Below are 14,444 nucleotides of genomic sequence, written 5' to 3'. Positions count from 1 at the left end.
TCGGCAACAGGCGGGCGGGCGCTCACGACGCTCCCTACTCGCTCCCTCCCTGAAGCCTCAAGGGGGAAAACAGCGCGGCCTTGGGCTTGGGTGTTGGGGCTGTGATGTCCTCCGAAAGTCAGCTCCAGGCCCGGAATCCCGCGCGTCCGGGCGATGGGAGAGGGTCGGGGACACCAGGTTTGTTCCAGGTGGGGCAACTTCAGTGATGCCCCCTCCTGTCCGGCCCCCCCACCCCCAGCCTCCCTGCTCCAGCGGCCAGTGGAGCCCTAACCTCTGCCAGAGGTGGGGGTGGGGAAAGGGAGACGGTTGTGGGGGTTGGGGGTGGGCTGGGGGCGTGATGCAGGGGGGGCCGTAGCCGGCGGAGGAAGAGACCCTAAGTTGGGGGAGGAAACGCGGGGATCTGGGACAGCCTCTCCGAGGCCGCCGTCCCCCTGCTCAGCGCCCCCTCCGCCCGCCGGGATTCACTCCCGGGTAGGGGAAAGGGGGCGGGGAGCAGAGGTGTCCCTCTGACGGCGGCAGAAGCGGCAGACAGACTGACAGACACGCAGACCAACGGCGCGGCCCCAGGGCTCGTCCCCAGACTCGCGCGCTCATTTGGTGGCGACTGGGGCTCGGCGCCGCGAAGCCCGATGTGGTCCGGAGGCGGTGGGAAGGCGCGGGGCTGGGAGGCCGCGGCGGGAGGGAGAAGCAGCCCCGGCAGGCTCAGGTGAACCCCCTACCCCGTCCCTCGCCCCCCCCCTCCAAAGACCGGTCCCCGCCCGGGTCACCCCGACTGAACTGGAAAGTGGTTTCCACTTTGTAACTCCGCAAGTTGGTTGCAAAGCAGCATTCACCTTCCTTCCTCCCCGGCGTCCCTCCGCCTCTGCTACTCCCCACCCCACCTCTTGCCCTCCCTTCTGTCGGTTCCCTCCTCCTTTCCCTCCCCCCCCACCGCCTCCCCCCCGCGCGCCGCCCGCACCCCACAAAATATGGGGGGTGGGGGTGTCCGGGGGAGGGGGGAAAGCAAGACTGCGGGTCGCTTCTCTGCCTCTCTCTCTCCTCTCCCTCTTTGAGACCTAAAAATCCTGACAAGTGAAACTTAAAGGTGTTTACCTTGTCATCAGCATGTAAGCTAATTATCTCGGGCAAGATGTAGGCTTCTATTGTCTTGTTGCTTTAGCGCTTACGCCCCGCCTCTGGTGGCTGCCTAAAACCTGGCGCCGGGCTAAAACAAACGCGAGGCAGCCCCCGAGCCTCCACTCAAGCCAATTAAGGCGGACTCGGTCCACTCGGTTACGTGTACATCCAACAAGATCGGCGTTAAGGTAACACCAGAATATTTGGCAAAGGGAGAAAAAAAAAGCAGCGAGGCTTCGCCTTCCCCCTCTCCCTTTTTTTTCCTCCTCTTCCTTCCTCCTCCAGCCGCCGCCGAATCATGTCGATGAGTCCAAAGCACACGACTCCGTTCTCAGTGTCTGACATCTTGAGTCCCCTGGAGGAAAGCTACAAGAAAGTGGGCATGGAGGGCGGCGGCCTCGGGGCTCCGCTGGCGGCTTACAGGCAGGGCCAGGCGGCGGCGCCGGCCGCGGCCATGCAGCAGCACGCCGTGGGGCACCACGGCGCAGTCACCGCCGCCTACCACATGACGGCGGCGGGGGTGCCCCAGCTCTCGCACTCCGCCGTGGGGGGCTACTGCAACGGCAACCTGGGCAACATGAGCGAGCTGCCGCCGTACCAGGACACCATGCGGAACAGCGCCTCCGGCCCGGGATGGTACGGCGCCAACCCAGACCCGCGCTTCCCCGCCAGTAAGTGAGGCCGCCCCACCGCAGGGCCGCGGGCTGAGCGCGCGAGGCGCGGGGCGAGCCGCCCGGGAGGCGCGGCGTCTGCCGGCTGCGCGCTGGGCACCGGGGTGGGCGACTGGGTAGAGGCTCCGGGGAGTCCGGCGCGGGAGCTGGCGGTTTTTCTCTCTGCCAGGCTGAGGGGTCCAGCCAGAGGCACTTGGTAGCGCGGGGCTCCTGCGGGCAGGTGCTGGCATTCGGCATCTCCCGGATGCCGCCGTCTGGCAGCTCAGCTCCGCACGGGTGACCTCGGAGCGCCGAGGGAGGTGTCCCCCACAGCTGAGGGAGCCCGGGCCAGCAGGGCGCGGAGAGGTGCGGCCTGGCCGGGTGGGAGGCTGCCCTGCGGGGACGTGCTCGGGCGCCGGGCCGGTCCCGCTCTCCAGCCGAGTCTAGGAAAGTGGGGGGGACGCGCGACTCCAGAGGGGGCTCCATATGGGCCGAGCAAGTACCTTCACTGGGGCGGACAGGAGAGAGGGGCCACGAAGGCGCTAGCTTTCGGAAGAGAACACCTCCCTCTCTTAAGCTCCCCAAATTGGGGTCTACCGTCGGACCCCAACTCCTGGCCTGGGCCCAGTTCGCCGCCTGTGTGTCGCCAGCTAACCCCGCGACTCCGGCCCGGGTTGGGCGCGAAAGAACAGGAGCTGCCTTTCTTCACTGTGCTTTTTGGGAGGTAGCCGGGGTTGAGGCGGGGAACTCTCCAGTAACGTCCTCGACGGCGTGGCCCGGGACAAGCGCTGGCGATGCCCCGCGACCGGGCCTATCTGGGCGCAGGTGGCCTAGGTGAGGAGGGCGCCGTCGGGGCGGGCCGGGCCGGGCCGGACCAGGGCTAGGAAGGCAACGGTGGCCTGGCCCGGCCCGCCCCGGCCGACGCTGTGGTTTGTCGCTTACAGTCTCCCGCTTCATGGGCCCGGCGAGCGGCATGAACATGACCGGCATGGGCGGCCTGGGCTCGCTGGGGGACGTGAGCAAGAACATGGCCCCGCTGCCGAGCGCGCCGCGCCGGAAGCGCCGGGTGCTCTTCTCCCAGGCGCAGGTGTACGAATTGGAGCGACGCTTCAAGCAACAGAAGTACCTGTCGGCGCCTGAGCGCGAGCACCTGGCCAGCATGATCCACCTGACGCCCACGCAGGTCAAGATCTGGTTCCAGAACCACCGCTACAAGATGAAGCGTCAAGCCAAGGACAAGGCGGCGCAGCAGCAACTGCAGCAGGACAGCGGCGGCGGTGGTGCCGGCGGGGGCGCGGGGTGCCCGCAACAGCAGCAGGCGCAGCAGCAGTCGCCGCGCCGCGTGGCGGTGCCGGTCCTGGTGAAAGACGGCAAACCCTGCCAGGCGGGCGCTCAGGCGCCGGGCGCCGCCAGCCTCCAAGGCCACGCGCAACAGCAGGCGCAGCAGCAGGCGCAAGCCGCGCAGGCGGCCGCGGCCGCCATCTCTGTGGGTAGCGGAGGCCCTGGCCTGGGGGCACACCCGGGCCACCAGCCGGGCAGCGCGGGCCAGTCTCCGGACCTGGCGCACCACGCCGCCAGCCCCGCGGCGCTGCAGGGCCAGGTCTCCAGCCTGTCCCACCTGAACTCCTCGGGCTCGGACTATGGCACCATGTCCTGCTCCACCTTGCTATACGGTCGGACCTGGTGAAAGGACGCGGAGCCGGGCCTAGCCCAGCGCGCTGCCTCACAGCCTCCCCTTCTGCCCGCCACACACCACCAACCACCCGCCGCTCCAACGCGCTTCGACTTTTCTTAAGAACCTGTCCCCGTTTAGACCAAGGGATAAAATACAAAGGCCAAACTGCTGGACGTCTTTTTTTCTTTTTTAAAATTTGTGGGATTTATTTTTTAAAAGAGAAAATAAAAACAACCAATTCCTTAAGGAGTCTTTAAATAGAGAAGGACATAACAAGCATTGCTTTGGGGGTGTCTTTTAGGTGATTCAAATGGGTTTCACACGCTGGGGCGGGGCACAGTTTGAAGAGGGTTCTGCGCTGACAAGGCTCTGGACTCTAGAGATCGGCTTTGGACTCTAAAGATCGAAAACTTCATTCTGGGGACGCCGTGCCAGCAAGGTGGACTCGCTTGTAAATACCAGGATTTCTTTCGAAAGGGAGTCCCGGGCTGGGGAGAGGAAAGACTCTTTGTCACTGACACAAAGGAAATGCCCCCTCCCCGTGCCCTCTGGCCGCCCGGGCTCAGTGGGGACCCGCCCTGGCTAAAGTTGTTTTACGTTTGATGTGAACTTGTAGCTGTAAAACACTGTCAAAAGTTGGACTAAACGCCTAGTTTTTAGTAATCTGTACATTTGTTGTAAAAAAAAAAAAACACACAAAAACCCAGTCCCCATCCCCAGCCCATGGTATTTTTTATGGGCATTGATAAATCTGTGTATATTATTTGGCAGTTTGGTATTTGCAGCGTCAGTCTTTTTCTGTTGTAACTTATGTAGATATATGGCTTAAATATAGTTCCTAAGAAGCTTCTAATAAATTATACAAATTAAAAAGATTCTTTTTCTGATTAAAAATCCTCCTTTTGTTTGGTTTTAATTTGGCTTTAAGTGAAATTTTTTTTTTTTTTTTTTTTGGTTGGGGGAATGGCTCAACACTAGCCTGATGGGATTTGAATTGTTTGGGGGCTCAAAGGATCCTGAATTAACCAAAGGGGCTGGGCCCAGAATCCTTGTCCCATGGGAAGAAGGAGTTCTGTTCTGCCTCAGAATGGAGTGGAACCAAACCTTGAGCAGGCCTGGGTCTCAGCAATAGAAAGGAGAAAAGCTAAACTACTTCAACCAGGAAGGAAAGGGAGAGAAGGGAGGAAGAGAAAGAAATCAAGGGACTCCTTTTCAGAGACAGGCTTCTGTTTTTGGAAACCTCAGAAGTATCTACTGTGGGCTCGTACAGCTGAGTCAACTTTTCGAAACAGTCGGCCAGGACATCCATTTTAAAATAATCCTGAGTGAGCTATCATTTTTAATGAAAAGGGATTGTCTCTGTACATTTGAACCTCAAATTTTTGTTTCAGTTCAGTATCCTGTCTCAACTAGAATTCTAAGATCCAGTGGGAGACTGTTTTGGACAGTGGGAAGTCCAGGTTTCGTTTCTGTTCTAAAACACGGATCTTCACATAGTGAGTGACCAGCGGTAGATACTTGGTTTCTCAAGGCCTCTTAGCCCCCGGAGATGTTGGGCTGAGCTGCTGGCTTGAGGACACCCCTGCCAGGACTTTGGCAGCTGGGATTTCTCTCTTTGTTCCACAGATTTCCGTTCTGGGTTCCTAAATCTTGACAATAATGAGTCTTTCTCCTGTCCCTAATACTCCACCTCTCCCCACCCTCCAGCAAAAACCAAAAGTACCTTTGCCCTTTCTTCCTACCACTAATTTCCTAGTCTCTTGGTGCCCAGATGTGTGTGTTGGAGAACTCGGGTTTGTAATGGGGAGGAGAGGGGGAAATAGTGGTTGTTGCAAAGAAATCACAGTCCCTAAGTGGGCTGTTGCCCCTTCTATGTCACTCCTGAGAAATATACCTAGGAAATGATGTCCCTCCCCACACTTTTCTCTAGTTCTGAAAGTGATTGTGGGAGATTGTGGGGGATTGACTCAAATTTGGCGTATACTCACTTCTCGATTAGAATTTCAACTTTCCCTTTTTTTCTTTCTTGCCTCTCTCCATCTCCTTTCTTTTCATCTCATTTTCTTTTCAGTCTGGGTCTTTCTTCCCCTCCACCCTTACCATCTCCTCTCAAGTCTCATTCCCACCCCAAACTTGTAAGGGGCATTACCTGCCCTGGAGCCTTGCTCCACACAGGTGATATTCCACAATGCTCCTCTTGTGGTGCCTTAGTACTGGGATGCTAGGTGGGCTTCCTTCATGGACTCTGAGATAAGAGTTTTCAATATCCAGAGGAGACTCAGAGTTTCTGAGAGGATGGTTGGTTGTGTCTAGAGAATGTGCTGGGGAGGGGGGGGGTACAAAAATCTCAGCAGGCCTCACATGTTGGAAAACAAATTGTAAAGTTTGAACACTTGTATTGGAATGGGCAGCAGTGGTTGGAGAATAGGGTGAGTCGTGGCCAGGACATCTAGCTCAGGCCAAAGCTTGGCAGGAGAAATGCTTGGATCTAAGCTCTGAACTTCCAAGTCAGTGGGAGTAGGAAGTTGCCACAGCCAGCTCCCTGCCCAGCACGAGCCTAGTCAGGGTGGAGACGGCTATCCTGATAATGGCCTGTGGCTGTCCAACCACCCATTCTAAGCTAGAGTAGGCCCCTGAGAATCACAATGTTAGTGGGTTGGAGTTCCCTAAACTAGACGGAGTTTCTATCAGATATGTTCTTCTCCCTGCTGTCTAGAGCCGGCTTAGTTTGAAGTCTGTTTACTTGTCCCAGGGAAAGGTGAATTCAGCCGGGTCTTCGATAGGACCGAAACAAACATGGCCTTGAGCTCGTCTCTCCATAAATCAAGTGGGGTCCACCAGCTCCCTGCTCCTAGGAGAGCGGTTACTGCAGCCTCAGGAAGCGTCCCTGGAACACAATCTGAACGTCTTGAGAGGGAAGTAGGTGCGCGCTGGGTTCATCGAAGGACTGCAGCCTGGGGACACCCTCCCACCCCACACGCCGCTGGTCAACCTCTGAGAAGTGTATCGTCGTCTTCTCCCGCAATTGACCTCCCCTAAGGTCTCCAGCCTTTCTGGCCCGGGTAGGTTCTGCCTCTCAGTAGGAGAAATCAGCCTGCTGAGGATGCCCCTGGCACTGAGGCGCCTGGAAGAGCCAAGAAGCTTCCCCAGTGTGGGGGCAACGCTTCTCGCCCTGGGATCCGGAAGAAGCTGAGCGCCTCCGCCTAAGCACCCCACCTATCTCTAGGCCCCGAAGGCTAAGGAGAGTGGGGGATATTTTGCAGACGGCATCCCCCCTTCCTCCTCTTCCCCACCCCCACCCAGCCTTGTAAACACGAGGACTTTCTCGAGAGCCCTGGAGAGCGGCTCTAGTGGCTTCGGGGCCTGAAACCCCAGGCTTGGCTTGTTTGATGTTTAGCATCCCAAAGCGGCTCCCCACCCCCGCCCCAGCCTGGGAACCCGGAGCTGTGGGCCGGGGAGGAAGGAAAGCAGCCTTCTCAGCTGGCCAGGCCAGGGACAGGGGCCGGGCGCGGGTCAGGCGAGAAGAGCGGGACAGAGATGCCCTGAGCAGGGAAGAAGAGCGCCTGGGTTGCCGCCGCCCCCGACCCAGACGCAAGCGAGTGTAGTTGGGAGTCCTCAAGGCCTTGGGGCAGGAATGCCTCTGCAGCCGGGCAGCGGCTCTGGGAGAGGAGGCAGCCTGGTGGGAAGTATCTTGGGGGCCCCGGGAGTGAAATCAGAGGCAGGCGGGAGCTGACTCCGGGAGAAAGGCTCTGAGCGCGTACTCCCGGAGGCGGGGGAGGCCGCCAGCGCTCCAGTCCCAGGGCCTTGCAGGAGTCATCTTTTCCCACAGCTTAGAGCTGGTCCTTTCGAAGGGGAGGACCAGCTTGAGAGCCTTCGCAGGGATTTCAGAAATCTTGCAAGTCAGGGTTTGGCCTAGGTCTGCATCCAGGTCTCGGATTTTGAGACCCTAGAGAAGAATCTCAGACTTCAGAGGCCGCGCGCTCTTTGAGCGCGCTCACCGGCTCTGGGTGTCGGCGAGGGGTTATCTCCAGGCACGAGTGCACAAAAGGTAGCTTGAGTCTCTACTCAGGCGACCCGAGATAAAAGGAAATGAGAGCGGGGTTTCCTGACTTCCAACTCATTAGGGACCAGGTAAGGTCAATGCTTTCTCTATTATGTCTTTATCTTAAAAGCGGGTCAATTTAAGATAAGGGGGTGGGGGGACCCAGATCTATGTGAACCGTGCTGATAAAGACTCACCCCTTTCCTGAAGGAAAAGCAAGCCAGGCAGACATTCATTTTCTATAAACAAGAGAGTTGTAAGAAGCAGCCTAGAATTCTGATCGAATGTCTCCAGTTTCCCTAGACATCGCGGCCCACAAGCCCGGACCCCACCCCCACCCCAATTACCAGAACTAGAGAGCAGAGTGAACTGGTGATATTATTTGCGGAGAACTAGAAAGCCTGTTGGGAAATGTGAATCTGAAATGATATGGTTCTTAGGCATGGTTTGCTGGCTTGTTTTGTTTCAAATGCGGCTTTCTTTCAGAATGGAGGAAAAGTGATAGATGTGACTATTGGGAGGGATGAGATGGAATGCTTTACTTGCTCAGCCAGAACCCTATTAGGAGATGCTGAACACAGTTTTCCACGGGCCCTTTTCTTTTCCTAGCTGGTGTGTTTGTAGTTGTGCAAGCGTGTTCCTGAAGCTTCAGGTCACCCTTTGTGGGACCCAATTTGGGCTCCTGCCTTAACTTGGAGCACAGAAAACTTTCTAGTGACTTTTTGTCCAGCATCTTCTGTCGGGAGAGTATTTTCCCCAGTCTCCCTCTCCGGTGAGCTTGTCCACTCAGGAGGCTGGAAGAATTGAGTATGGGCGGGAGTGGAGGAAAGGATATGCCTGTATCTACCCCTTCTACCCTTGGATAGTTGTGTTTTTTAACTTTTCTTAATGATTTACAAAGAAACCAGGAGAAGCAGACTCAGCAACTTGACAACACAGCTTCAGCCTCGTCTGAACTCATATATGAAGTGTCTGGCTGCATTTCTCTCTGACAGTGACCTAATGTCCTACTTGGAGGGCTTAAATCTAAGCCCCATGCTTCTTACATGATAATGTTTCCCATTTGGTCTCTGCTTCTGAATCATTTATTATCTTTGTTATTCATGAATTGTAACAAGATTTTGGAAATTCATTCATCTGCTTGATTATCCTTTCTTTTTTAGTTATTTGCAGGACACCACAATATAAATTGAGTACTGTTAGTGCTCTGCTTGAAATGGAAATAAACATAAATATTGCAGGCAAAAGGCCTTCTTAAAGAGGTCTCTTTCCTCAATATACTATTCACATCTGCCCACTCTGTATGTAGGTGTAAGTGGCTGCATACAGACGCCTGACCGTATATGTATGTATAGAAAGATATACACACATGTATCTAACATATCTTTTTAGAGATGTGCAAAAAGAAAATCATTTTCTATAAGATTCTCTTGGAAGAACTTGCAGATCTTATTAAATGCAAGAAAGTGGAATGCCTTCGTTACCTCAATTAAAAGTCACATAAAACCAAGTTTCCCTTAAATCAAGTAAACAAAAACTTTCCTTGCCTTTGCCCACTTTAATGGGAATGTTAATTTGTTTTCATATGGAAGTCTGGGAACCTAATTGTGTTTGGTGGAAATACCAAAATTTGTTCTTAAAGAAAATGAACTTGTTGTCTGAGGCATAAAGTTGTACATGGGACGCTTGAAGTAATCTATAACAAAAATTGTTGTTATTTGCCACACCTACATGATCCACTGATAAAATCTGTTAGTATGAACGCAATTTTCCATCTAACAAAATCAACTAGATATGTTGTTTCTTATTTGCTGTAAGTGTACCCTGTAAGGATACATACTCCTTCATAGAGTAGTGCAAAAAAGGCGGCCAGTCTGAATGCAGTCCATAGCAAGAAGAAGTCAAACTTTTCCTCCTCCCACCCCACCACCCCCATTACCTATTGATCACTAGATGGAATTGTCAACAATAGGCTGTTGCTAGTGGAGTGTTAAACATTTAATTTTTAGGGGGTCTGGTGATTGTTCATAATGTCATTTCTACAAAATCAAAGATGTCAGGTCATGAAAAGTGTCCTTGGATACCCTTCCCTTGTCGCTATTCCTTGGGAGTCATTTTGTAGAAACGCCCCCAGAACAGTATGTCCTTCAGCTTTCCTGGTATTTTCTCTCCCAGGGCCGCCGCAGGAAGGTGTCCAAAGCTCTAGGAAAACAAGGGTTTATTTGGGCCGCGTGCTACCGATTTACCTGATCTCCCGATACACATGCGGCTGAGTGCGCGCGCGCAGATGTAAACCTAGGAATTACCGTAATGACACGAAGAGGACAGAGGGCTGGTTCTTCTGAGCTGGTTGTTCACTCTGCTGTAACCCAGGAGACTAGGTCAATGGTTTATCTAATCTAGCTTTGCCTGCCTATAGAGCTAGCCCTGTACAGTTAGGGTCCCTGTAAGATGCCCACCAGAGCGCCAGGTTTTTAAACAAACTTGCAGTGACAAGCTTTTTCAGAGGAGACTGAAGCCGCAGAGGATTAAACCTCTTCCCCCGCCTGGCCACTCAATGGTGCCTTGAGGTCTGCAAGGCTTGGGTGGGGACTGAAGGGGGTGGGTGTTGAACTGGGCAGTGATAGCTTCTTCTTTTTCCTGAGTGTGCTTCAGAAAGAATCGGAACCCTTGCCTCAAAGGCGAGCACAGAGCATACATCTCCACCTCTAGTCAAGGCAGGTGGAATGTGTAGCTAGTTCATTACTACCCATCGACCTGCAATATTACCTGAAGTGTTGATTACAGCTCTCTGGCAAGACTGCTAAGGCGAAGGGGCTGGGTATAGTAAACTTTGGTTGTGCTATGAAGTGTCATACCCCCAACTCAACTCACACAGCGGGTAAAGTTTAGAGAGGGTCTACACTCCTATTGGCTTCATACTGAAATCAAATGGCAGAGAAACCTTTGGAAATATTTATCAAAAGTCAGCCCACCCAGAGTCATAAAGTAACATTGGATGGATATAAGGAGAGAATCTTTGAGAGCTATGGAAGCATATAACATGCATACATAACAGTTGACATTAACTGTCCTGTGTGAATTGTTTTCTAACAGCAATGCCACACCAAAATTAATCGTTGAAAATTCTCAACATGACTAAATACTTAGATTCTGTTTATGGCGTGTCCGTGGAAGCTGGGTTTGGATGTATGTGATTTTTCTATGTAAGGCGAGAAGAAAGGGGGCTGGAAAGGAGGGGCGAGGAGAAACTAGTCACAACTGTGCCTGGGGAATGTGCGGGCTTCTGCTAATGTTTGTTGGCAGCTGAGTGTCCTGGTTCTAGCTGGTCTTGGGTCAAAGTGTTGGGGCAGGTGGACAAGCGTGTGGTGTATGGTATAGAAGGGGCATGCTAGTAGGGAGGGGAGGGGAGCTGGGAGATAGTGTACCACGTCTGAGCGGTAGACCAGTGACACAATGGCAACATAATTATCTTGCTGAAACATGCTCAAATGGCAAAAAGTTGCAAAATAGATCGACCTCCGGGAAAAGAGAGCGAGCTGGTTACAGAGGTCTGCAGCCATCATCCTTTTTTCAATACATTTTAAACAAGAGGATCTAGGGAGTGATTCCGATTCAATACACATAATCAGTTTGCAAGTCTTATTTCCATTTGAAAACAGGGCCATTTGCAATCATAAGAGCCGGACACGCTGAAAGATACAGAGCGCTTTCCGAGCAGATGATGGGTGACAGAATCTGCAGGCAAGCACTAAATATTTTCTTCTAGCCTCAGACCTTAGGCGTCAGTCTTTAGTCTCGATGTATTTTAAATCAAATATTCCTGTTGAATATATAACCTAATTGCTTAGAAAATCGAGACTCCATTGTGTGGGGGGGGGCACAAAAAAAGGTGAAAGACCTTGTTTGTGCTTCCCCTCGGTGCTGATTAAGTCATTTAGTGAAGAGTACACGGGTAAGAGATTTAATGCAGAACCAAGTTTGTTTTTAAAGGAAGGACCGCCGGAAGTTCCCGGGTCTAAAATTCGCCTGCAGGGGCCGGTTAGCCTTCCTCCGGTGTGGCTGGGGCTCGCAGGGCGTCCGCGGAGCCGAGGCAAAGAGCTGAGACGACCAAAACCCAGCTCCCCGCCTCGCTGCTGCACCGCCCAAGACCCGAGGGACCGTCGCGGTCCCGCGGTTTCAAATTGGATGTCAGGGATCTCAGCTAGAAGTGTGGGCACTTAAAATCTGGTCTCTCGTCGAAGAAAGTTTGGTTTCTAGGACCAAGATTAGCAAGCAGCAGTCCATACCTTCCGCTTCCTGCCGGCGGCACCCCCAACTCCCTCTCCTCAACCCACGTCCAAGGCCTCACCCCGCCCACCCTAGGCCTTGGCTCTAAAGCCCAGCCCACTGCCTCACTCCTTCGGCGCCCGGAATCTCCGCGGCTCCGCGCCACCTGCGGACTCCCCAACTCCTGGATACCACACCTGGAAGTCCGGTGTGCAGATGAGAATAGTCTCATGAATTTTGACTCTAAAATATATAGCTATTAGTTCATTGGGACCATGACGGAGATCCAAACCCTACCCTGAAGGGATCTTTTAATACCCAATATTTCCTCGAACAACTACACAAAATACTGGTATTTCCCTGATTCGTTTTCCTAAGGAAAAGAGGGATTCCGTCTTTGCCCGGGTACCAGCATTTAACGAACTTTCTAGTTGGCGGAAACATAGTCTAATAATAGTACGTGCTTATTGCCGATTCCATTTTTATTTCAAAAAGGGATATTTCATTAATATCCCTCAACTCCAGTTGGTGCCCCCTAGATAGGCGGTATGGTTTTAGACGTTCTGGAAAAACATTTTCGGTCCTGGGAAGGTATCAGCCGAACCAATAAAAGGGGGGCAGGGATCAGCACAGTTCCCACTGGCTTGCCCAATTTTCTATGAAACTCATTCTAAAAGCCACGGTGTTGTTTTTAACAGGTGTTAAATTATAGGGACGCCAACGAGCTAAAAACATTCTTCACACAGTCACCCCAGCTATAAACTCTCTAAATACCCCCCCCCTACTAAACCCATTCTGTGGATAAGCAAGAGTGGTCCCAAGGCACTAACCCACCTTGGGAGGACGGGGAAGGTCAGGCCTCTCACAATGGGGAGCCTCCAGGCTCCCTATTTCTGCAAAGCAGCAGAGAGAACTCCTACAACTGACAGGAGGTGAGGGAAAGGCTGGGACCAAGGGGACCCAAACTGCTAGGTTGAAGGGTATGAGTTCACCTCCCTGAAGACAGGACCCTAGTCTAAGCTAGATTTGGTAGAGAGGGTACCAAGAAATGTGTCCCCAGAGTAACAGAAAGCCAGAGCGGGCTCCCTGAGCAAGAAGTTTCAGTTATCTGAGAGTCCCATGGAGATATGGTGACTACAGCACCATTTCCCAAGTGGCTGTTGATTTGCGCTGATTCCACCCCACCTTTGGGAGCCAGAGTTACACGGGTTCAGGATGCTGGTCCATGTCCTCAGAAGCAGTTGCAGTGAGGGAGAAGACACCTTAGCCTGCCTTCCTCAAGGAGTCCTCTCCCTGTTCCCCAAAGCAGATGTGGAAGACGCTCATTAGGAATCAAAGATCAACTGCAGGAGTATTTTATTCTTGTCGTTATAACCTGATGTCACCTTATTACCTACTTTTCATCTGTCTCCTCATTTTCCATTTCTTCATTTCAATTGTTACATTTTATTTGCTTTCTCCAATTCCAGCCTCATAGCTGCAGTCTAACTTCACAGACAATTCTGTGTCATTTTCCTAATGTCAATACTAGAGGGAAAAGCAGATAAAGTGGATGTGCTGGGCCACAAAGAATGCGAGCCAGTAGGGCCCATGTGGGAGGCCAGTGGGAGGGTTAGAAGACCAGAGAACCGCCAAGGTCAGTCTATCAGAGGACTAGGGAGAAAAAAAATGACAGAAGCAAAGAGAAGCAGCAGTGCAGAGAAATTCAATTAATGTCAGGAGATGGGAAGGAGGGAATACAGCCTCGACCCAGGCATGCCCCCTGGCCTGACAACGCACAGAACGGCTTGCGGAGGAAGCCGGTGTGTATATATAGTGGTCTGTCTGTGAATTGAGAGGCAAATTTAGCAACCCCTTCTGTACCTCCTGCCAGACCTTAAGAATAGCTGCTTTCTTGCCAGCGCAAATCAAAGGGCTGCGGAGCTGAGGGACCGGAGACTGAAGTTCGCCTTCCAAACTCCAGCCTGCTCCTCCAGCTTGGCCAGCTCTGGGCTCTGCACCCTGGGGAGGGGCAAATTCGGGGCAATCGGGGAGCAGAGGACGAAGCTCCCGGAAGAAGAAATAGTGGCTTGTGGGAAGAGACAAAAATCCTTTCTTTCGCACAAGTGCTCCCTGAAAATGGAAAGAGGACTTTCAAAAAGAGGGAGCCTCTGGGTCTTTCCCGGCCCTGGCTTTTGAACAGCGCCCCCTTTCGTCCCTGCGAGCGCGTCCTCGAAGGAGCGCCACGTGGAGGGAGCCCCCAGCTGCTGGGGGGACAGGATGGGCGAGTCCGGCGGGGCGCGGCGCCCGGCCGCCCCGCAGCCCTCGCCCTGGGGCCCCGGGCATCCATCCCTAACAGCAGGCGGCCTGGGAGGGCGGCACAGCCGAGCAGCGTCCTCCAGGGGGCGGGCGGCGCCTCCCCAGCGGTCCCGACCCTGGGCCGGGCGACCGCCCCCGGGCCCTTCCCGCGCTGCCGGGGGTCCGCGGACTGTCTCAGCTCCGAGTCCCGCGGCCGAGGCGCCGGAGGAGGCTGGGGCCGGCGCGACCTCCCGGGCTCCGCCGCGCGGAGGGGAGAAGGGAATCTTCCCGCCGCGCAACTGGCGGCGTCCGGACGCCGCTAACCCCCACCCCATCCCAGCCCCGCCCAGTGCGCTTGGGGGCTTCTTCGAGGGACCTTCCTTTTTTTTTTTTTTCCTTTCTTTTTTTCTTTCTT

General features: G+C 53.7%; 1 protein-coding gene across 1 annotated transcript; it reads left to right on the top strand.

Annotated features, from left to right (window-relative positions):
- Positions 1-537: 537 nt before the first annotated feature.
- Positions 538-3,453, top strand: NKX2-1 (NK2 homeobox 1; the record flags this gene model as incomplete). The annotated part of the gene is made up of 3 exons (XM_084240947.1): positions 538-706; positions 1,402-1,787; positions 2,711-3,453. The coding sequence occupies exons 1-3, from the start codon at positions 630-632 to the stop codon at positions 3,451-3,453; spliced, it is 1,206 nt and encodes a 401-aa protein (XP_084097073.1). The 5' UTR covers positions 538-629.
- Positions 3,454-14,444: the final 10,991 nt, after the last annotated feature.

Source organism: Talpa europaea (assembly GCF_964194135.1).
Source record: "Talpa europaea genome assembly, chromosome: 8".
Lineage (NCBI taxonomy): Eukaryota > Metazoa > Chordata > Mammalia > Eulipotyphla > Talpidae > Talpa > Talpa europaea.
The sequence above is the reverse complement of the archived record's forward strand: the minus strand, read 5'-3'. Positions and strand labels throughout refer to the sequence as shown.